This window comes from Manacus vitellinus, unplaced genomic scaffold (genome assembly GCF_001715985.3).
Source record: "Manacus vitellinus isolate BGI_N305 unplaced genomic scaffold, ASM171598v3 scaffold_20_pilon, whole genome shotgun sequence".
NCBI lineage: Eukaryota > Metazoa > Chordata > Aves > Passeriformes > Pipridae > Manacus > Manacus vitellinus.
Window position 1 is genome coordinate 9,334,898 of NW_021939471.1, and position 23,404 is coordinate 9,358,301.

General features: G+C 44.4%; 1 protein-coding gene across 3 annotated transcripts in view; it reads left to right on the forward strand.

The window, feature by feature from the left end:
* The window catches only part of KLF7 (Kruppel like factor 7), a 61,749-nt gene that overhangs the window by 32,817 nt on the left and 5,528 nt on the right, over positions 1 to 23,404 (forward strand). For 2 of the 3 annotated variants that reach the window (XR_001920527.1, XM_008931091.2), the window contains exon 3: positions 19,337 to 19,460. The exons of the other annotated variant lie outside the window; for it this stretch is intronic. Coding sequence is in view for 1 of the 2 variants with exons in the window: in XM_008931091.2 (XP_008929339.2) it covers positions 19,337 to 19,460 (124 nt within the window). In the remaining variant the exon portion in view is untranslated. The remainder of the gene's footprint in view (positions 1 to 19,336; positions 19,461 to 23,404) is intronic. 3 annotated transcript variants of the gene reach the window in all.

Below are 23,404 nucleotides of genomic sequence, written 5' to 3' on the forward strand. Positions count from 1 at the left end.
TCAGCATGTGAAATCTCATGTTTTACAGTTCAGCCATGAGAAACATTTCTCACTGGCCCTGTGATGCTTCTGTTGAGTAGCCTTAGACCACGATGTGTTGAGTCTGCCCATCCACAGCAGCACTCAACATGGTGAGAAAGGCAAGTCCACCTTTGCTGGCAGATGGGGAAGATGTTCATCAGATGATGGGATTGCAGCTGCCCAGGTGTGGTGCCCACAGCTCCCACTCCCAGCACCTTACCTAGAGGATTCAGCTACCTTTCTCATTTTGCCAGTTAAACCATCAGTGGTTTAACCAACCCCTAAACCATTTAGTGCTTCATGGGAGTGTTTCTGTTTCCATTTACTGTGTCCTAAGCAGATGGCATAGGTTGTCAGGAAAGTGGAAAGCAGGAAGGCAAAAGATAAGAGGGAATACAAACCTGAGAGGAGCTCTCCTGTCTTAGGAGCCGTATAACTTGCCCCTGCCCATATCCTAGCTGTGCACAGCTGTCTAGAAAGCATGGTTTCCCTTTTTGATGAGGGCTGAATGCAGCCTTGTTGTTAAAACACATCTTCGATGGAGAACCTGGGAGCAGGTAGGAACCTGTCTCTCATTTTTGTCTGTGGAAAGCAGGTTGTCTAAATATCTTTGAACATTTACATCTGGGGCATAACTGGAGTGAACTGGGGGGAGGGAGGTGATGGGCTTATCTAACCAGCTTATTTGAGTCCAAAGCACAAAGTCATTCAGACCCCTTCGTACTGCTTAGGTGCTCTGTTCCCTTAAAAAACACTGACCATTGGATGCCTTAATTCAGACCTGGTACAATCCAGACATTAAATCTGTTCACACTAACCTCTTTAGGCTCCCCACAGGGAGCTCCTGCCCCTGCAAAGAAAGGGTCAGAGAGAGGAATAGGTGGGGAAATTTGGGACTGAATTATAAATGGCAAGGCTGCCTCCTTTCCCCTGCAACCTTCAGGGCTAGGGACAAGGAGCCCTTTTTTCCATCAGTACTTTGTTTTTTTCATGCCTGAGCTGAGTTTTGTGGTATGGGTTGCGAATGCAACCCAGCACTGCCAATGGCTAATAGCCACTTGGCTTAGTCAGTGGCTGAGCCAGTGGCTGAAATGATTGCGAGATATTTTCCTTTGGTTTGTTAGTGTGTCATGCGAGAGCAATCTGCCAGTGTGGGCTCTGTGCAAAAGGGTGCGAGTGCCCTGGCAGAAAAAGAGCTCTCAGTGTGGGGTTCAACAGGCAATGAGGCAGATTGGGGCTCATCACCCAACTTGCATGTGCAAAGTCCACTTGCTGAATCAAAGGGATTTACTGCAGTACATGAGGGGGGTGGGAAGGCAGCGGAAGGAGGTTGCATTCCTTTCGTTCATATGTAAGGAGGTTGCATTCCTTTCGTTCATATGTAAGGCTGACCAGACAGGCGCTGGCTGCTGTTCCTCACTGCTGCGTGATGAGCCAGGCTGGGCTGCAGGCAATAGACTGATAGCAGCTTGCTAGATTGGGAACAATCTTTGCTTAGGGTTTTACTTTGCTGGCAAGCCCAGTCAGACCCACACGTGACACATGGTGCATCTCCCACATTACTCTCCCACATCTCACCTGCAAGAGAATCAGGACAGCACTGTAAGACCCATCAATGGTCGAACTGGTTATGAAACCACCTTCTGGATGACCTTTGGAGAGGGATAAACAATCATCTGTGTGGGAGAGAATTTAATCTGGAAGGGAAAGGGAAAAACATTGTCTGTATGGAAAGGGAAATGAAAATATTTGACTGAACTCAAAGCAAGCTGAGGCATCTAAAGTTAAGGGTGTGTAAAGGAGCTAAGAGCAGCAGTGGGACTGACTGTCAGATTGCAACAAAGAATTCCGTCAGGGAAGAAATAGCAGCTGGGCCTGCAAACAGGAGGAAAAGGTGAGCTGTAGGTTTGGATAAACCACACTGCCAGTGTGAGGATGAGGTAAAAACATCTAAAGAAGGACTGTCATGGTAATGCAACCCTAGCACATTCTCTTGCAGGGAGCAGACATCAGAGCAAACAATGGCATTTTGTCTCTTTTGAGAGACAGAAATTTTCATCCTGCCTTCACACATGCATGGAGATGAATTGTCAATGTAATGGAGAGTGGAGAGGGAAGGAATTCGAATGAGCCAAACCCCATGTATAATCATCAGTACTTCCTAAATTAGAAAACAGGATATTGCTGGAGAGTGTCTGAATGCAAATAAGTCTGAGGGTGAGCTGGCCTGTGACCTATGGAAAGATTAGTCATGGGATGTGGCTGTGTCTCCCACATCAAAGACTGTTGGAGGAGATTTCTATCTCCTAACAAAATCATTCCCATCGACCTTCCTTGAAGTAATGGCCAGGGGAAGGTGTAAGATGGCGCAGATGCTTTCTGGCCAGAGATAAAGCATCACATATAAACTGACCAGGAAATCCTTAAGATTGGGACAATGATAAAAATATTACCCTTACGGGGTTCTGCTAGGGTTTGCATTTTATGAGTATCAGAAGGTTCAGGTTTTTTTTTTTTTTTATTATTTATCCATCTAAAATCAGGCTTTGATACAACCTAAGCTCAAGTCTGAGAAATAGCATTTGGGCACCTCACATCTATATTTAGGTTTCTAAGACCTAAACTGGTGGGAAATACCCACCTAAATGGATGCTACGAGCCTATGTGCAATCTTAGATAGCACTTATTCAAGTGTGGTTTGTTTCACATTGTCAGGACATCTTATTTTAAATTATATAGTTCTTTGATCCAAAGTGCTGGGTGAGAGTAACTGAAACAAACAAATCCACCCTGCAGGAAAACAAATTACTATTTGTTTTGCAAAGAAAAAGATGAGAGAAGCAAGAGATGAGAAAGAGCATTAACCAACAAGAAGGTTTTTGAGATGGGGTTTAAAACAATAGGGAAGAACTTTCTCCAAGTGTTGGAGATAGAAGAGGAAATATCCAGAATTTAGAACTTATTGGAAGAGACAAAATAGAGGAGACTAGGCTGGATGATAGATAAAGAAGATTTATATAAAATAAAGGAATAATAGGAAAAATAAAGACTCTCTGTGTCAGTGATACCACATAAATGGGAAGCTGCATTGCTGCACTGTGTTATGTGGTAGCACCCATGAGCAGAGAGCCAGTGAGGAGAAAGAAAAAACAAATAGCGAAGTACAGCATCAGTTCTGCAGGATGCAAGACTTTGAATAATGACTTAGGGAAAAGCATTTGGGAGAACAGTATAGGTAGCATAGGAGAAATTAAATTCAAAGCCCAAGATTTTTTGTTGTACAGAGACCTATAGCTTTGTGGCGAGTCCACACCTGTGTGCAGGGCTAAAGTCTGCCAAGGGGATGTGGACGGACGTGGAGGATGCTCAAGCTCCCATGACAGCACCTGAAGCAACAGGTGAATTTGCCACTGGAAATGAAAGCAAGGGAATTGAGGGAGGAAGGGTGTATGAGGAGACCTTTCAGGGCTGGATTTTTTTGGGGGGTACAGTTGCTTTTCCCGAATGGAAAGATGTATTTTGTTGTGGTGTTGGATTTTTTAAAGTTTTTTTGTGTAAAAACATAAGAAGTGTTCATCAAAGCTGGTTAAAATGAGGTCAACCTGATTATGAGCTCATTAAAACTTTCTGGTTTTGAAGCCTTTTAGCTGTTTGGCAAGTTTGGAAGGGACTGTTGTGATTTCACTGTGGAAGGTCAGAGCCTCATTTCAATGCAGCAAGAGCTTAGGCTTAGGAAACAATCTTTGAGAACCTCTCAGGCGGTAGGAGGATGGCCCCTGCCAAAAGCAGCCCTTGCCATTTAAGACACCAGTGATGTCCATCCACTGCTTGATTGTCAGTACCTGAGTTCTGCTCAGGTTTCTGACCTCCCGTGTTTCTGCTCCATCATTTGCCAAACCAATAGCACAATACAGTCTTATTGTTTTCATTTGAAACTGTAAATAGGTATTATTTGTTTTTTTTGCTTACCACGTGAGAAGATTTCTGGCTCAGGATAGACCTAGAAAGGGATGTTTGCTATCTGTTCAGCAGCTACAGGAGAGAAAGTGCAGGTGCACCAAGTGTTATGGCAGTCTGCCTTGGTAAAGTGGAGAGGAGCCTTCTCTAGCTTGTAATTTAGTGTTTTCTCTATGCTCATCCATCCACTCCTGAGCCCTCGTGAAGCACCCATCCAGTGGATGAATGATAGACTTCACAGAGAAATATTCAAAGAAAAAACCACCAATTTGTCTTTTGCCAATTTCCCTTTGTGTTGCTGCTGTCCCACACTGGATATGATTGGCAAATTAACAATGAGAAGCTATGATTTTCTTGTCCGTTTGTCCAAAGCATCATCACTTCTGAAGTATTTGAGGTCACACCAGGCATGAATTGGAGATGTGTGCTCAGAAATGCTGTTTTAGGCTAAGGTGGGCATGCTGGATGAGCAGGGCCTAAGCAGACTGGGAGAGCTGAAGTGCTCTAGGCAGGAAAAGCCAAGCACATTACCTCTTGTCTCAAAATCAGGTTTAGCCTAAGCACAGTGTGAGCTTTTGAGTCTCAGTCACATCTGGGCAAGCAGCCAGCAGCCTCGATGGACGTCTCCTAATCCAGAGCCTGTCTTTCACACCCCATGTGGACACAGTCCACATACCTACATACCAGCAGCAGCAACTTGCAAGCAGGAGCAGATGAACTACAAGGCTTCATGGAAGCTAACTTAAATATAGCTAAGGCGCCCACACTTTTGCCAAGGGTGGTGGGGTCCCAAATAAAACCATGGGTACCATGGCATAGGTGGTGCCCAGCGTATAGCACAGACCAACTGCAAGTAGGGAGACCAGCCAGGCCTACATTAGCATGGCTGAAAAAGTGTACTTAAAGATAGCCAAAGGGAAATTTCTGATGCAAAGAATGCAGAGTGGATTTCATGAATAAAAATTTCTGTCTCTCTTTTGCTGCAGTTTTGGAGAAAGTGTGTGTATTTGTGTCTTCAGAAAACTTCTGTCCTACACCATTCTCAAAAGTCAATTGAATACCACATGGCAAGCAGTGAATGGTAATGTGCAGCACTAGATCAAAATGAAGGAGAGACAAGGATGTCAAATGAGGGCAGTTTCAAAGAATAATGCAGCCATTTCAGAAAGCGGGTGACAAACTACTGCATGGGACCTGCTTTATCCACAGGTCTCTGAGAGTGACCAAAATCTTTGTGTCCCTGTGTTGTCTTGAAACAGTTTCTTTCACCTGGTGTGCAAGAGGCCAGTACATTGACAAAGTTGAGGTATTTGATTTATTTCCACTTCTGTGCACAGAGGGCTGGTGTGTAGTTGGGTGGTTGCAAGCTGTGTTGGGAGCTCACAGCTGGTGTATCTGGATCAGTCCATACTCATTGTCCATGATAGTTATGGCATACAGTGGCAGTGGCATTCAGCAACCAATATCATACAGTTAAACATTACAGACTGTTATCATCCAAAAATCAAATCCCCTCAAGTTACACATTGCGTTTCCCCCTCCCTCTGCATTACCCACCAAGTGCACCCAGGTCCTTGAGCAAAAACAATCCCACAGGTAGGTTTGCTTGAGGCAGGACTAAGCCAAATTGTCTTCCCGAATAATTTATTCCTCATATGCACCATGGGGACTTTATCCCCATCTGTAGTGCGTGCAGGCTTTAACTGGGCAGGGCCCGCTCAATTGATAAAGCCTTTCAATGTGGTTTTTAACAGTCCATTGTACTGTTCAGTTTTCCCAGCAGCTACTGATGCATGATAGGGAATATGATACTGTGCTCTCTGGCCCAGGTGTCTATGAGGCTGTTTTTGAAATGAGTCCCATTGTCCTACTTCATTTCTTTCCGCGGTGCCATGTTGCCACAGCACCTGCTTTTCAAGGGCCAAGATGGTGTTCCGGGCAGTGGCGTGAGGTACAGGATATATCTCCAGCCATCCAGTGGCTGTTTCCACCATTGTCAGCATGTAGTGCTTGCCTTGGCAGGTTTGCAGGAGAGTGATGTATTCAGTCTGCTAGGCCTCCCCATATTTATATTTCAACCACCAACCCCCATACCACAGGGGCTTTATCCACTTGGCCTGCTTGATCGCAGCACGTTTCACAGTTATGGATAACTGGGGAGATAGTGTCCGTGGATAAGTCCACCCCTTGATCACGAGCCCATCAATATTTATCTCTTCCCTGATAACCTTAGGTGTCTTGGGCCTACTAAGCCAGAAATAATTCACCCTTATTTAGCCAGTCCAGATCCAGTTGAGACACTTTAATCTTGGCAGCCCAATCCACCTGTCCGTTGTTGCAGTGTTTTTCAGTAGCCTGACTCTTGGGTACATGTGCATGTACGTGATGAACTTTCACAGTCAACTTCTCTGCCCAGGCAGCGATGTCTTGCCACAATTAAGCAACCCAAATGGGGTTACCTCTGCACTGCCAACTGGTCTTTCTCCATCGGTCTAGCCACTCCCACACAACATTCAACAGAAACAAAGGCATTAATATTCCTTGGCTACAAGTTATAGTTCATTAATTAATATTCCGTTGGTTAAATTATTTGCTTCTTTTGCTAATTAGTCTGCATGCTCAGTCTTTTTTGAATTGATGGGTTTCTTGAATCGATGTGCTGTGAGTTGGTGGTCGTGATCTCTCTCTGCTGGAATTACACTTTCCCTAGTTTGATGAGTTGGGATTGTTTTTTCCTCATAATCTGGCCTTATCTTGTTTGTTTTGTCAAGTGTCCTTCGTCTGTAGGTTCAGCAGAGCTCTTTGAGGTGAAGGTGGTAGAAAAGCCTCATGGCCCTGAGGAGCAGGCCGGTTTCGGCCTCCATCCTGTAGAACAGTTTGGATCACCTGGAGGTGCTCTTTTCCCAGCATCTTCAGTCCCTACTGAAGATGAGGACATCCATTCCCTTCCCTGTCCCTGAGGTTTCTTCACATTTCTCCAGATGCAGAAGGCAATACAAGCCATGCTGAGCAGCCCCACAGATTGCTGGGCTGTACAGAGCATCCTGGCCATGTCAGCTGGCAAGGTAGTCCCAAATCTGGCACAGAGGGTAGAGCAGGTCAGAGGCTGCACTCTCTGGGACAACGGGTGATTGCTTCAGTCCCTCAGGAGCGATATCTGTCCTGACCCTGACCCAATCCTGGGGATTACAAAGGGCAATGGTGCTGGAGCATTCAGCAGACATGGTCTTGGTGACAATAGGTGGTTTCTTTGGGCCCTTGGGAACGGTGTCCATCCTGACCCTAACCCAGTCCTGGGGATTGCAAGGGTCGATGCTACTGATCCATTCTTCAACCATGCACTTGACGACAGTGGGTGACAGAGACAGCCTGTAGAGCACCATGGTCAGGAAGACCACCAGGATGAGCCTCATCGTGGTCTCTCCCAAGGATAAAATCTTGACATGCAGCTGCCTTGGCCTGTCACCTTGATCAGAGTTCAGGCAGTGACCACGTGAACTGAGTGGTTTCCCAGTCCATAGGTGCTTGCACATGTTGGCGATGTGACGTCGTGGGCTGCTGTCACACAAGGCTCTGTGGTGTCACAAAGGCATTTTCCGCTCATCTGGCAGGCAGTGAAGGCTGAGGTAGAACTGGGAGGACCTGCTTGTATGTGTTTGCACTATTGCCACTGTGACATCATGTGCCGCTGTCACACAAGGCCCTGTGGTGTCACAAAGGTGTTTTCTGCCTGGCCGGCAGGCGATGAAGAGTGAAGCTGAGCTGGGACGACGTGGGCAGGTGGATTTTGAAGCCTGCTACTCCCACTGCTGTGCCTGCGGGCAGACACCGAGCCCAGCAGCAAAGCGAGACTGTCCCACATGATTTGCACTGGGAGCTGTGCCTGGACTCCGTCCCAACTGCATTCAGTGCTGTGTCCCAGCTGGGCAGCCATGACACATTTCTGTGCAAAATTCTCTTGAGGGCAAAGTGGCAACACATGTTAAGAGGAAATCCAGAAATTCAAGCATTTTGACAAAAATCTTAACCGTACCTGAGCAGAGGCTTGGACAAACTGACCTGAGAGAGATAACAGATAATTTCTTAACATACCATTACCTTTCACATTTGATCACCTTTCATCAACACTATATCAATTGGATACTGTCTGCCATATAAAATTTCAAAGGGGCTTACTCCCTTCCTAATATGTGTGGTGATTCAGATTCTCACTAAAGCAGTAGGTAATCTACACCTAGCTTTGTGGATTTGTCACCCAGCACCCCTTTCTGCATAGAACTGTAAATAAACACCTCAGCTCTGTGTGTGGATCAACTTCTTGCACACGGGCTGAAAGAACCTGTTTCAGGACAACAACTGCAGAACCAAAATCTTCCCATTGGTTAGCTCTATACATGAGAAGAAGGCTTGGTAAGAATCAAAACCTTTAAAACACTGCAGGCCAGTTTGCAATCCTGGCAGTCCCCATTTGCAGATAGGTGTCCAGATGTGTCTGGCCTTCAAAACTCAGGACTGAAAACTGGGGCTACAAAAACTGAATGCTGAAAAAACATTTGCAGGTATACTGGCTAAGCTAATCATGACAAGTGTGAGCTTCAAGATAAAAGCTGATGGCCAGCTGAATTCTGAAATAAAAGGTGTACTCACTGTATGGCAGTGCACGTTCAGAGACTTAGCGGGGATTTATTCCTTCCTTCTGTACCTCTGGACTCTTACCACACACAGAGAGATCCTAATAGATTAGTTATTATAAACTTTAATTTGTACATAGTCTTGTTGGCCACCTGTATCTTTGCAAAACCTTTCCTTCCTCAGAGTGAAATTTTCCACATTTGGTGTTTTTCCAGTGTGGTGGTTGTTTGTTATTTTAGATATTGGAGGAAAAATATTTGTTTTGTAGGAGAATGTGGTATGTGTGTTGGGGAGAGGCAGGGAGAAAAGAGCTATCTGCAGTGTAACAAGCTTAGCTGAAAACTTGGCCTATATAGTGGAAAACAGTCTTTGAGTAGAAGATTTCTATCTGTGAATATCTGGGTAAAAATTAACTTGAGTGGATTAAGCTATAATCTCATGTAAACTCCCGTATGAGTGATATGTGATAAAATTTTATCATTAATGCTTTGCAAAACCCATGAATCCCAAAGGTGATTCTTTTCCTGGGCTTTGTTTGGCTATGAATGTGAGTTAGCAAATATGTTTCATACAGAAAACCTATTTATTTTTTAAATTTTCTCCCTGACGATGCAGAGTCACCCAGCAATGGAATGTCATAATACATTTGTGTTCTCCTTCAGTTACATTCACCTGGCAGCATGAATGACCTGGGCAGGTTCCAACCTTAGAGCTAAGGATAAATAATCATTTGTGCCTTCCTAACTGGTAAAATTAATTATCTTTACTGACTGCCTTGTGCTCTTGAGACTAGTGTGCTTCGTTCACCAAGGGTTGCCCAGCAGTGTGGCCAAGACTTTTTTACTGAGCCCTGCTCAGTGTAAAGCAGCAAGGAGCTCCTGCGCTGCCGAGTACAGCCTGCCACCTCGGCCCAAGAACAGGGAGAAAGCACCAGGAAGGATAAGATTTCCTTTAGACATCACATGCCTACCACCATGTAGGTAGCTCTGCCTTGACACCAGGGCAGCCTTCACACGGAGAACTTGTTAGTGTATTCTTCAAGCCCAAGCACATTATTTCCCTTTTGCATCCACCCCCAAATCAAATCCAGTATCTGAATGATTGAAATCTTGGTTCTTTTTCCACTTTTGTTGTTGACAAAACTGGGAAAGAGAAAGGAATTTATATTCTTTTCCTCTTGTGTTTTATTCCTGTGCTGTCTCTGCCAGTCTGCATTGTTTTTTGGTCATCTTTCTCTGATTTTTTAGTGGCAAAAGGGAGAAGATGATAAATGCTTAAAAACATCAACACTGCAATAGTTAGTTTGAATAAGCAAACCTCACATTCTTTAGCAAAAATATGGAGCAAAATCATTTAAAGTGTTAGTATCTGTAAAGGGGGAGTCTGTTCCTCTTTATTTTTTTCATCAGTTCTAGGCCCTATATGTCTCATATTTTTCCTGGCCTATTTGCCTTTATATATAGTCTGGAATTTCTCAGAAACTATTGACCTAAAATGCGGATGTCTTCGATACACTGCTCCAGATGATGTAAATTTGTGCCATGTTCCTTAAAGGGCTGTCTCATTGTCCACCCTCTGAGATACCTTACAAAAAACAAAGGGGAAAAACATGTCTCAGGGTCCTGGAAAAATCTGACCCACTGAACTGCTGAATCTTTTTCCTTTTTCATGTGTTCCTTCTGCTGCTGCTACCTTGCATCTTTGAGCTCACAGAGCTCCACAGAATCTGAAACTGGAAGCCCTTATTAGAGGACATTTTTTTTAAAGTTCTTGCTGCTTCTCTGGGGACCGAAGTAATGGCAGCTTGAAGCAGCAGAGAACGTGTAATTAGGGCAAACAGTGATGCCTCGCATGATGGGGAGAAACAGGAGGAGAGGAGGGGAGGCACGCAACAGCCTGGCGTGCGCAGGCTGTTACTAGGAGACCCCGGCACAAAATGCATGAGATGCGGGGCGCTAATGGGCCAGCCTGCCTGGGTACCAGCCCGACCTGCTGCACAGCTGCTTCTGCCCTCCTGTTGCCAAGCAACTCCATCCTTATTTTTTCTTTTCTTTTTCGCTTTTCTTTTTTTTCTTTTCTTTTTCCTTTTATTTTTTTTTTGGTTTTTCTTTTCTCATTTTCCTCCCCCGACCCCCCACTCATTCTGGAGCCTTAATTGGATAGTTTTGCTGCTGGTGTTGCTGCCGGGTGCCCGCCTGGGCCTGTCGCTCTGCTGCTGTCCCTAGGGCCCGACTGGGGGAGGATGTGCAGGCAATTAATGGGGTAGAAGTGTGGGTTGTATGCTTGGGCTGGCGCCGGCATCTGTCCCCCAGCCCTGCTCCCCACCATCCAGGAGCTTCCTCCAGAGAAGAGCTGCAGAGAAGGGGTTTGAACGGAGATCAAATTTCGAAGGCTTTATCACTGACGATGGGAGTCTTGCATAGACCCAGGGAGATAAAGCATGACATTCCTCCCCACCTTTAGGGCTCAGCATGGATGTCAGTGGGCACTTGTTAAATGAATCCTCTTAAGTTGAGAAGAAAATGGAATATTTCCATTTCTTTGGATGTTACTACATGCTTTGCTTTTCTCTGCTTTTCAACTAGACAAGTGGGCTTTGTGGATGTGTGCTAGGTGCTTATGTGTGTGTAAGACATAATGCTGCAAAAACTCGTTTCTTTTTGTGTCCTGAATGGCTACATGCTAAAGACTGCTGCTGGCTCAGTAGACAAGCTTTGGCAAGGCCCTTAGGGACTAATCCGAAGCTTTGAAGTTTGTAGAAAGACTGATTGGACATTGGATTTGCTTCTTAACCTCTTTTCCCCCATCTCTAATATAGATATGATCAGAACCATCTCTCTGTAAGGGCACTGCTGACCTTTTAGGATCAAAGGAGCTGTACATCATTCATGGAAATGTACTGCTTTTACACTTGATCATCTCTGCCCATCTAAAAATAGGTACAACCTTCTCACATTGTGTGTTTCACAATCCAGTCACATTCCTCTTCTGCCCCATACTGTCTTCTGCCAGCTTTTCTCTTGTGCTTTGTCACCCTTTCAAAGGCTTTTCCATCTTTCCAGCAGGTGGCAAAACTGTGAATAAAATGCCTTTTTAAAATTATTTTTATTTTTTCTCTTTTTTCAAGTAGAAAACATTGGTGAGCCAGTTAAGCACTGACCATTGCACCCCCACCCCCCCCGGCATTCCTTTTTATAATAAAAATAATAATTAGGCTTCCTATTCTCCAACAAAAATCAATTAGGAGTATATTGAGGAATGAAAGGCTCAGAAAAGTATCTGAAATTGATTTTTGTAATTAGTTTTACTGGTTGATGGGTTGCACGCACATACGCTTAGATGTAGCATTGATCTCCAGAGGATGTATGTATTAAATAGCCTGCTCTTCCTTTTTGCTAAAGAAATGAACTTATTAATCTTAAAAAGAGAGTGATGTTGTTGTGCGCTGAACTGCAGCTGCTCACTGGCTTTTCTCAGAGCAGCTGCCTGAGCCGTGTGATGGCAACATGCTGAATCTGGTGTGGAAGTTGAGATATTTAACAAGCAGCAGGTCTGGGGCAACTCCTCTTCTGTGTCTCATATTTGACAAAGAGTATGTCTGTAATGAGGGAGGACAGGCACTGGTGTTAAGGAGACCTATCTGGTTATATTTCATTTTTCAGGAGTCCTTCTGCAACATGTTTCTATTAAATAACATGTAGCTCTTTACACAGGAAGAGAGGAGTGACCAGTAACATTTTCTGTTGTGCCATGTGCTGTGTGCTGAAGTTCAGCTAATTAGAAGAATTATGGCTTGGCTTCATTGGTATGCCATGTATGTAGCTTGTAAAGCTCTCAGGGACCCTTGGAGATGAAGAGTGCTACATAAATATAAAATATTGTTAATGTGATGTTCCACATTAGGCGTCCCGTTGTGCTGAGGCAGACTTTCATAATAAACTGCAAGGCAAATAGGAATGCCTGCCTGGCATTTCTCTGTGAGGCAATCTGGGGGGCTGCTTCTCCTGAAACCACACCAGCTTCTGGCATTTCTGAGTGACTTGTGTCTGCACTGGCAACATCGCCATGGGCACGGGCCTCTGAAGGGTGCCTTGGGTCAGCTTGCAGTGACATCGATGCTTGCTGCAGTGGCATGGTCCCACTCACCAGCCCAGGAACAGCAGGTCCCAAAAGGATTTCTCAGGAAGGGTAGCAAGGAAAGTTATCAAAACGCTCTGTTAACAAAGCCCGTGGCACTACTTGATTCTTCACACATTTCTTCGCACAGCTCAGGCCCTAGAGCTTCCTTATAGGAAAAACCCAGGCAAGAAATCTTGCATTTAATTCTTTTTTCAGTTATAATTTTGCAGTTTGTCTGGTTCTTCAGGAACGCCAGTCTTAAAACAGGTGTAGCTGAAGCTGTCTTTCAATATATATTTTTAGACACTGAGACTTTTAGAATTAGTTTCATTTTAAATAGCCTTTAAATCACAGATTTTAAAAAGGAAGGAAATATTTGTGTTTCTTTCAGATGACTTTTTTTTGGATCCTGAAACTATATGTAAACAATTCGCAGTCAATTAGAACATATGCTGATTTTTTTCTGTTGTTTTCTTAAACACACTTTTGCATGCCAGCTTTGTGTAGCTACGTAACATCATATTAAGGAGCTCTTCAAACATAGTGCAACAAATGTCTTATTTGAATGGCCTTCAAAATGTGCATACAGACAGAATGTGGGGTTTTCCCCTCAGTTTCTTTAAGCATCTTTTGCTAAATTCATCATACTGACACAAGGAGTCCCATGACACTACCAAATTTTAGCACGGAGAAGTATCAGCAAGGATTTTGACTGTGATTCTCCTCTGAAGTTCACTGCAGGACTCCAGGCTTAAGCTACCTGATGGTTTTACTAAGTGCCTGTTATCAACATATGTTTGTGGTGTGGTATTCAAAGTGGGGTGCAGGGGAGGCATAAAGAAATAGATATGGATGTATAATCATAATATCTTTGTTTACTTTTAATTCTGTAAAGATATAGGGTGAAACTCGAGCCTTAATGGATGTTTTTCCAATGACTTGGATGGAGCCAGGATTTCACCCTACAGCATTGGAACTCTGTGATCTTATCATTCACGTCCCAAAATCTGGAGAGTTTTCTTCTTAAAATCCCTGCTGTTGAAATTCAGGGAATAGAGAACAAACTTCTTCCTCTGTGTTTCATAATAAATCTTCTAGCCTGCAAGGCTGCAAAGAGAAGTTTAAAATCATGGCCCTAGGTTATCTAGAAAGCAGAAGGCAAATGATCTCTAAATAGTATTGTTTTCTTCTTTAAAATCTCATTATTTCTATGGAAGAGTAGACTCGTGACTTTTTAACCCTTGGGGCTGGCAATAAATAATAAGAATTATAATATTCTCATTGTATGCTGTAGTTTTGTGATCATGTCCTCAGCTGATCTTGATTATGTACCTACTCTTCATCCTGTAACCTAATGTTTCAACTAATGCCTCTGTTGAAACAGCCTCTGTGAGATGTCTGTAGCAAATGCTGCTGTGCTCCTTATACAAAAGAAATGTCCCCGGGACCTAGAGGGTACCTGCGGGATGTAGGTGGCAAGGACAGGGGGTCTCTGGATGTTGAGAAGAGACAACATCCCCATTGCTGTGTTTTGTGAGGAAATATTTATTGCAAAGGCTTGTACAGGGTTTACAAGCTAAGTATATGTCGGAGAGAAAACCTGATGTTCGCTGGTTTATGCCTGGAGAGCAGAGATAACAGGTGCCTGCAGCTGAGCTGCTTTCCTAGCCCTCTGCACCATCAAAGGAGAGAAATTCACCTCCCATCCCAGTATGACTGATATGTCAGAGTCCACACATGCCTTTGCCTCTCCATTAACTTGAAAAAGAACCATAGATGGCAATTTCAATATATAAAGTTGTATGAGATGAAGCTTACCAAGACTGCCTGAGGCTGGAAAATGGAGGGAGAAGTCCCAAGGACAAGTGTGGTGTTCACAGAACCAGCCCAGCTCTATCAGTCATATTTTGCTGAAAACCTAGCATGTGTTTACCACAGTAGTGTAAATGGGATTGTGTGCTTGGCTTTTTCATACTTAACAATGATAAATTTTTGGCTTTCAAGAAAAAGCTGTACCAATCATTTGTATATTTTTGTAACTAGATGCCTAATATTTAGTCTTGCATTTATCTTAGTCACAAAAGAAATAGTGACCTGATTTCAGGGATGCCAAAGTCTGATGAATTTTCTGTTATGACTCATAATTCCAGCTTCACTATTGCATGTTTCCCATAAATTTTCAAAGGTCTTTACCTGGATGGAGTGCCTGACTGTACTGAAGTGTGCTTTAGGGGTACTTTTAGAAGAAGAACTAGGTTGTGGGAGGTGCCATAAACAGAAGTGGAATAGAGAGCCTACTCCAGGAGCATCCCAGTCTCAGGGCATAAAATGTACTCCAGGAACATGAAAAGATTAAATATGCTATGGACCACAGGACACAGCCACAATGAAGAGAGTCTGTTTTGCAGAAGTATGCCGTCACGATGGACTGAGACACTACAGTATATCTGAAGGGCTAATAGTGTTTCTGTACCACTCGCTTTTTTGGTGATATGGTCCTTCTAGACCAGTAGGTTTCAGCACACTGCTCTCTGCTGTGGCAGGCGTGCACAGGCTGCTCCTTGGGGATCCTCATCAGGCAGCTCAGGATGTGTCTTATGTGTGTGTTCCCTGATGATCAAGTGACCTCTTTTGAGATGAGTCTTTGGTTGCCCCCATTCATTGCTTTGGTTCAACGTGGCCAAAGCATAGATGTGGTTTTGGATGGCATATCCCAGGAGGTGCTCTGCAAATGCACACGTGGTACGCTTCGTCTGTGGACAGGCCGCAGGACCAGGCTGTGGCTAGACAGGAATAACACCTTTCAAACGCACATGGTGCGGGTGTTGGGTCCTGCAGACCCACTGTTTCACTCTGCAGCTCACCTTCACTGCGCTGTGCTGCTCTCTGATGCACATTAAACTAGAATGTGGTCAGGAAGCTTGAAATCACTAGGTAGCATCTCCACCTCCCAGGAGAAAAGCTTAGAGAAAGCTGATAGCCACTGTTATGGGTCAGTCCTAGATTTTCCATAAGAAAATGGCTCATTGTTTTAACACTAGTGCTCATCTCGGAAAATTGCATAATTCACTTCTTGAACATATGTCTGCATTGCTGGCTGCCTGCCCTTCCCAGGTGCATTTGTGGATGTGTGAAATCTGAACCGGCCCCATGGTGTGGAGCATGTTCTGAACTGAAAGAGCTGAGTATTTAACAGCTGCCTACCCAGGTATCAGCTTCTTTTTGGATGACCATTGCCTCCTCCATTGAATGCATTTATATAAATGCGGATTTATGTAGTTGTTTAAGGACTGCACAGATCTTTGTGTTGAATAAAGGTGACCTAAGGAGTAGAGCCTCCTTCCTGGGAGTGGCTTGCAGGCATGGGTTTTAAGTGTGGTTATTAATTTGAGGAATTAGAAAAAAGTCAGTGTGGCACAGCTTTCTGATATTGCTATTTTTCAGTGGATTTTGAAGTTCATAATTAATTTCTTAAAAAGGGTGAGATCCTGGTCCTGTAGAATTGAGTGGGAGTTTTGCCATTGCCTTCAGCAGAAGGGAATTCATCATCTATTCTTTTATTCTCACTAATGCTCTGCAACAACAGCCTAGCACATGGAAAGGATCCTTCCCATTTTTTCTCCCTGCTATTGCCAGTAGTGAGGCAGGAGGACCCTCCTTCTTCACTCTCATCTACATATGTTCACTTTGGCAAGATACACTTCTGTTTCATCATCACGTAAGGTGAAAGCAGCCATTAAAGGAGCGGTTTTTTCTTAGTCTTCACGTGCAGAGATAGGCAGGTCTCTCCCTTCCCTTATGTGCTTTTGAGTAGCTGCAGGAGGGCAGGAAATCTAACCTCTTTGAGGTCTCTGGGTCAAGGAGCTGTCTGACGTGTCTTTAAAGGTCACTGTGCTCCTTTGCATTTATCTTGTGCCACTTGGAGCACAGTATGCCAGCAGGCTGTAGGGAGCACAAAGAAGTACTGCCTGACATTTTGTGGAACAGGGCTTGGGTTACAGAGGAAAAGCATCTGAAAACAAAACTCAGCTCAGGGCTGTGCAAGGCCAGAGCTAGAACATTTGAGAGAGGAGTCCCTGCAGCAAGTAACAGAGATGTGTGGCATCCTGTGGGTTTACCAGTAGTCGTGCCTGGCATTTCTGTCTCTCGTAACCTATGTATAGCACTGTACATTTTCAAAGCTCCTGACAAATGTTAACAAGCCAAACTCCACCTCAGTCCCAATAGCGTAATAATTTCACAGAAAGCCCGAGATGTTTTTCCTTCACCCTTCTGCTCTGTAGGTGACTGTATCCTTCAGACTCGCTGTACCTGCCAGATTTGGCTGAGCAGTCATCTTCTGCGTTTGCTTTGCAGCATGTGCAGCAAATGTGCTGCAAGGCACTTTGTCTGCCTTGCTGTCTCCACTCTAATGTAGGCACTAGAGAGCGTCAGAGAACCAAGGAAGCTGAGTTATCATTGAGGCTTATTTACTGACAGCTTTTAAAAATAATGCATGAACTGTTCAGACAAAACCGGTACACCATCACAGGCAAAGAACCTGGGCTGGGGAAATCCCTCTTCTCTGAGGAGAGCAGATGCAGGATGCCAGGTAGGGTGTCAAGGGCTAATGGGGACAGTGCTGCAACTGCAGTTCTAGCGTTTGGGGCCAGCACTGGTGACGGTGTTTCAGTTACAGTTGAGTAGCCAGCCCAGAAATAAGACTCTAGCACTTGGCTCACTAACAAGAAGTTTCTTGCTTTTTATTTTCCTGAAGAAATCCTATTCAAGGAGTAAAAGAACAAGAAGCAAGTCTGCAGAGATGACCAGGCAGGCAATTCTAAGTGGGGTAGTGTTATTGTTGGCTCAGTCCGTTGTCCTGTTGGACATTTTCCCATGGGGGACTGTGACACACAACAGAGACATCCAGGCTGGCCTTTCTGCATTCAGGGACTGTGGGACAAATGGATATTTTGGTGTAGTCTTGCCAGCTGCTACCCCCTCTTCAGTGCTTCACCCCAGTTGAACTACTGAGCCAAAGAAGCTTCTCAGAGGCCAGTAAAATGACTCAATTGCAATTAAGGTCTCAACCCACTCTGCTGTTCTCTCTGGGGGGGATGACCACTGGGCAGCAGAGCTGCCTGTGCAAAAGAAGTCCACAGAAACTCACTCATGAGTGAGAATGGCATTTTTTCATGTACTTTGATACACTTCTCTTGCCCTTGTCACTTTTCTTGCTTTTTTGGCCTCTCCAGTTTGTCACCACGAAATACATTGGTCTCCCATAATCAGATCTCACTCCTTTTCTTGCTGAATAGACACACTAAATATAGACATCTGTGTCTCTGCACTGTCTGCTGTGGTCAAGTGATTGTTTCGTGTGACTGGCCTAGGGGGTCATACAGACTGCAGCCTCAGTGTGGTCCATGGTGGGTTTTTTAAGATCGCTTTCTTAGCAATTTTAAGAAATTACGTAATAATCCCTTCTCTGTTTATAATTCCTATCTTAGAAGCTTGGTAGTGAAAGTGATTTCTTGTTTGCATTTTATCTCAGCTCTCTCCTAATGCATCCATACGGTCCTGATTGCATAGGGAAGAGTGATGTGGAGTTTATATAGGAGGAGATGCACTGGAGCATTTGTCCTGGGGGGGAAGATATTAAATTTGAATGCACACCAATGCATGTGCACTGAATAAGAAAAAGGGAGTCATGAGACCTTGGAATTCTTCATCAGAAGGTGTTAAGACTCCGCAGATGTTACACCATGGCAGACTTTGATTCATGGAGACTGATTTGCATTAGAAGATAGGTAGATGTGAACACAGAATCATAGAGTTCCTGAGTTGGTAGGGATCCACAAGGATCATTGAGTCCAAATCCTACCAGCAGACTAGAATCTCTCCTGTCTTACAACTGCACTGTTCCACTTCCTTCAGTGGCACCATTAATATTTTGAGGCAGAAACATCTGATAAAGGTGTTGTGCAAAAAACCTGGAGGACCAGCTGATTTAAAGAGGAAAAAACGTATCCTCTCGCAGTTGCTGCCTGACACATGATTTCTTGAACCAAGGAACAGTTTTTGTTGTCAGAGGCGACCAAAGAAGGTGCAGTCCTTGGGGGCAGCAGGCATGAATGCTTGGGGGGAACATGCAAGGGGTAAATAGACTCAGGGTAAAGCATGCAATGCAGTAGTGGTTGTCACTCTGGAGTGGTGCACATCTGCAGAATGTTCAGATGTTAATACAGTCACTCAAGTACCACAGTAATTCATCTGGCAAGGATAGAGAAAACTGAAAAGCTGTTTGAGACTCAAGCTTCAGCCACACAGCTGCATAGACATTTGGGAACATTCTCGGGGTTTCTTTGAAGGGTAATTGCCTGGTTTTGTTAGAAATGGGAAATAAGATTGTGCAAGAATTTTAGCAGTGATAAAATTTGGACTGGAACTATCCTCAGTACAATACATCATCAGCCCTAAGTTGTTTCCATCCCACACTGGCCATGAATTGTGTGATGGGCTAAGCTGCTCTAATGGGTCAGAGGCAAGGTGGGATAACAGAGGGCTTGCAAATTGAGTACTCAGTAATCCTGCTGCCACACTGACTGTTCTCTCCTCCCCTCTGCAGGTGAGAAGCCTTACAAGTGCTCGTGGGAAGGGTGCGAGTGGCGTTTTGCACGGAGTGATGAGCTCACAAGGCATTACAGAAAGCACACGGGTGCAAAGCCCTTTAAATGCAACCATTGTGACAGGTAATGCAGCTTCCTAATATGGTGTTCAAGAAACAGAGAGTTTTGTGACTGGTATGGAGTTGCCAGCTCCCCAAGACAAGAGACCTGTCTCCCAGCAGAGAGAGGCCCCTTCTGTCCTCCTGTCCCACTGCCTCAATCCCTGAACCAAGGAGAGGCCCTCCACTTTTCCCCTGTCTTCTCTGCCTCGGTGGCCAGGCAGGCTGGCAGATGGGGAATACTTCCTAAGCAGCCTAAGCTGTTTCCATCCCACAGCACAGAGAAAAATGTGGGTGGAACTAGGTGTAGGTCTGATTGAACCCTGCTGGTGTCTGTTGTGGGCACAGGATTCAGTCCATAGAGCAGCTCTTATTAATACTTTTAAAGCAGAAAGGACATCCAAAGGGCCTTAGACTATTTCAGTGATGGACCTCTCTACAAAGCATCTCCAAAGCTTTCTGTCTCCTGGTCCTGTGAGCCTGGTGCCCTCACAAAGGTAGAGCTCCCTCTATTTGCTCTGCTTCCAGAACTAACCTGAGCACCACTGCTGGCTGCCCACATTTTGGCAGGGTGGGCCTCGCAAAACTGATGGGCCTCACAAAAACATGAGTGTATGGCAGGAGGGATGGGGAGTGTGTGTGGCTCTTGTGCCCCAAATTTATAGGAAACCTGTAGGAAAAAAGCACTTAATTTCTGTATGATCATTGTCTTCTCTTACCACAGAGTCCAACCTGTTTCAACCCTCAGAATGTAGCAGGGGAGAGTCAATAACAGATGACAAAAGGGCACCACTTTGAAAAGCACAAGAGTGATTTAGACATATCTTAGAGTTCAAGTTCATAAGGTTGTTTTGTGTAAGATCAGTGATCTCTGTGCATTTCTGCTAATTAGTGAATCTTTTCTTACAGTTTTAAATCTCACCCTTGACATCTGTTTGAAGTGGGAAATACTCTGCACCTTCATTCTGTGTGGGCCCAGATTTAAAATCCTGACAGGTGCCCAGAGCCAAGGTTCCTGAAGAGCCTGACATGCAACAGTCTTCCTCTGGGCACTCAGAAATGAGGTGTGAGCTGAGCACCCAGCAGCTCCCAGTGAGAGCCTCGGTTAGGGCCACTCAGTGCCAATTCCTTTTTACAGTTTTTTACCACTTCAATGAACACCGAGCTTGTCTGAAAAATCTGGTCATCCTTGCTTGGTGCTGAGTGCTTTTGAAAGCTGGGTTCTTTGAATTTAGAAACAAAACCAAAAGGATACCCTTCTCCACATCCCCAATCCCAAATGATAAGAAATCAGGGTGGAGCAAAGGCAATTAGCCCTGTAATGACTTTTGACAGCACTGACAGGATCGAACAATGAGCACTGCTCCCCCTCGCACCCCCCCAGCTGAAGATTGGCAGTGCCCTGGGTGAAACCTAGATCCACTATTGAGTAATCAAATAATGTGCTTGCATCTGAACATGTTATCCAGCTAATCCTATTTATATATATTTTTAAAAGAGGCTTAAGAAAATTACCCATCTTTTTAATGCAGCACTAAGGTTCTCGGCTGTGATAAGGAAATGTTTTGTAATACAATAAAGGCTCTAGGAAGCCTCTGGGTACACCAGACCAACAGAGAATATGCGTGGAGAGAGGATGTGTGGGACATAAACAAGAGACCCCATCCTTTTATGGGAAGGAAATTTGATCATTTTCACATCCTGCCTTTCCAAGAGCTTCATCTCCTTAAGTGCTCTTCTGCCCTTGTCTCCCCTCTTCCCGTTCCCCTTCCCCCACGGAGGGCTTCCTCTTGGATTATCTTTTGTTTTATCCCTGGATTATCTTTTGTTTGCTCAGAATGAGGGACAGGATAAACCAAGTAGGGACCTCTGCAGTTCTGCTTTTGTTTAAGCACCTCTGTGAAAAACAGTTATGTTCTGTTTTAGATGCAAAGCATTGCCTTTCTCTTTTCATTCCTCCGAAGAAGAAACCATCGTGGCCCCACAAATACCCACACACATGTACACACAAAGCCCCAGGGTTTCTGTGTCAGGACAAGCAATAGTTTTAGCAGAAAGCTAAAGAAATACAGTCAGTATTTTCAACTCCTCGATCTCTTTCAGCCCTTTGTTAAGTGTTCATTATTCTCCCTCCACATATTATCCCTTCCTATCTAGCTTTCCTCTTTGGCAGCAAACTCAGTCACTGCAGTCAAGAGATATATTCCTGTAATCATCTAATGCATTTTCTGCTCTTCTGCTGAATCTGTAGATGAAGGAAAAGTACTATTAATAAAGTTAAGAGTACTGGGGATTGTGCACTGTTAAACTACATGCCCATACCATCTGTGTGTGGTGATAGGAGACAGATTTGTCCTTACTCTCCCATTTAGTTGATGCAAGTTTGTAGAGTGGCAGTGCCTGTTCTTCTTTTGCTCCATTCTGCCATACTACTATTTTTCCTTCTTTTCTCATTCCCAGATCTCTCTACTACCACCTATTGCAGATGTCACCTCAGGCGAGCACTGAAACATGAGCCTAAAACTGTCCTTAGCTGTTTAGGCAGACTTTCAATGTTAAAGGTGCCTCTTCCTGAGCCAGGGTTCCAGCTGGGGAACAATTTCTCTGTATTTGAACTGCTACCCTTTATTGCACACACCATTATTGACAGTAGATGTGGCCAGCTTGTTACATTTTAAGGAGCCTATTTGAGCTCTTTTAACAAAAATGATGTAGCACAAAACCTATGCCTGTTGTTCAGATTTGAAGGCTGTATCTTGGCAATCAGAGCATGAAGGGGGTGATTCAAATAGCAAAGGGGAATGTTGTTCACACAGTCTGGCTGTAGTTCCCTTCCAAGGCTGTTTTCAGATGTGCTTGTCTGTCTGACCTTCTGGCTGTTGTCAAAGGGGGATGAATGTCCTCTGTGTACAGGTCAATTTTATAACAAAAGAGATAAGACGTGATTCTCTTCTGCTGCTCCAGCCCTAACACAACACTATGCAACCCACAGATTACATGGTTAGTTATAGCTGGCAAACTACCACTGGTTTGACTAACATCGTATGTGCTGCAAATGCTGTGTGGATTGGTGGCAGCAGGGGATAAAGGAGAATCAACTAAAGGGATATGGAAAGCAGTGTACAAGTCCTTAGTGCCTTCCAAACACCAGGGTTATGCTGGTCATTAGCATTCCCCAAGAATTTTGCTCTTCAGAAACACAAGCTAGGATTGTTCCTCACACAGTGCAAGCCCTCAGCACTTCAAGGGGAAGAGTTTGACAGGGTAGTGACACTCAGTTGTTCAGCATAAATATGTGTTTAGGAGATAGCAGCTTAGTGCCAGACTGTTGGGGTGTATGTTCCTCTCTGCTCGTGCGTGCACATGCGCATGTGGTTTCCTTGTTGACAGCAAGCTAAGAGCACACTTAACTCGAATGAACACGTGTCACAGTGGAAAATCCACAGCTGGTAAGAAAGATGGCTGAGCAATATATTCTCTTCTCGTTGTACTTACCTTTCCTCTTTCTCCTTCAGAGGCCTCAGTGCTGAGCAGTATTGTGTTGCTAAGGAGATAGAACAGAAAGAGAAAGGAAGGAATCATGTTTGTGTGCAGGGAATTTATGTGTCACACATCACTGTATGAATTTTATAATTAGGATGTCTAATTCTAGCGTAAGCTGTCCTTTCCAGGAAGAGCTGGACTCAGGAATGGATGATGGAAAAGACTGCAATGTCCCCACATATGATGTGCAGAGCTGGTCTGGAACTGAAAATGTTGTAGAGCCAGAGGTACAGAGCAAGGTCTTGTCTCATGGGCAGGACTACAGACCAGCAAGCTCCTGTTTCTTAATTTTTGAAGAGAAGAGTTTCCCTTGACAGTTTATCCTGTGGAACCTCTTCTGCTGCTGCCTTTAGTCCCAGAAGGAAAGAAAAAATGTGCCCACTAATCAATAGGCTTTTTGACAGCATGATTTAGCTGCAAAAATTT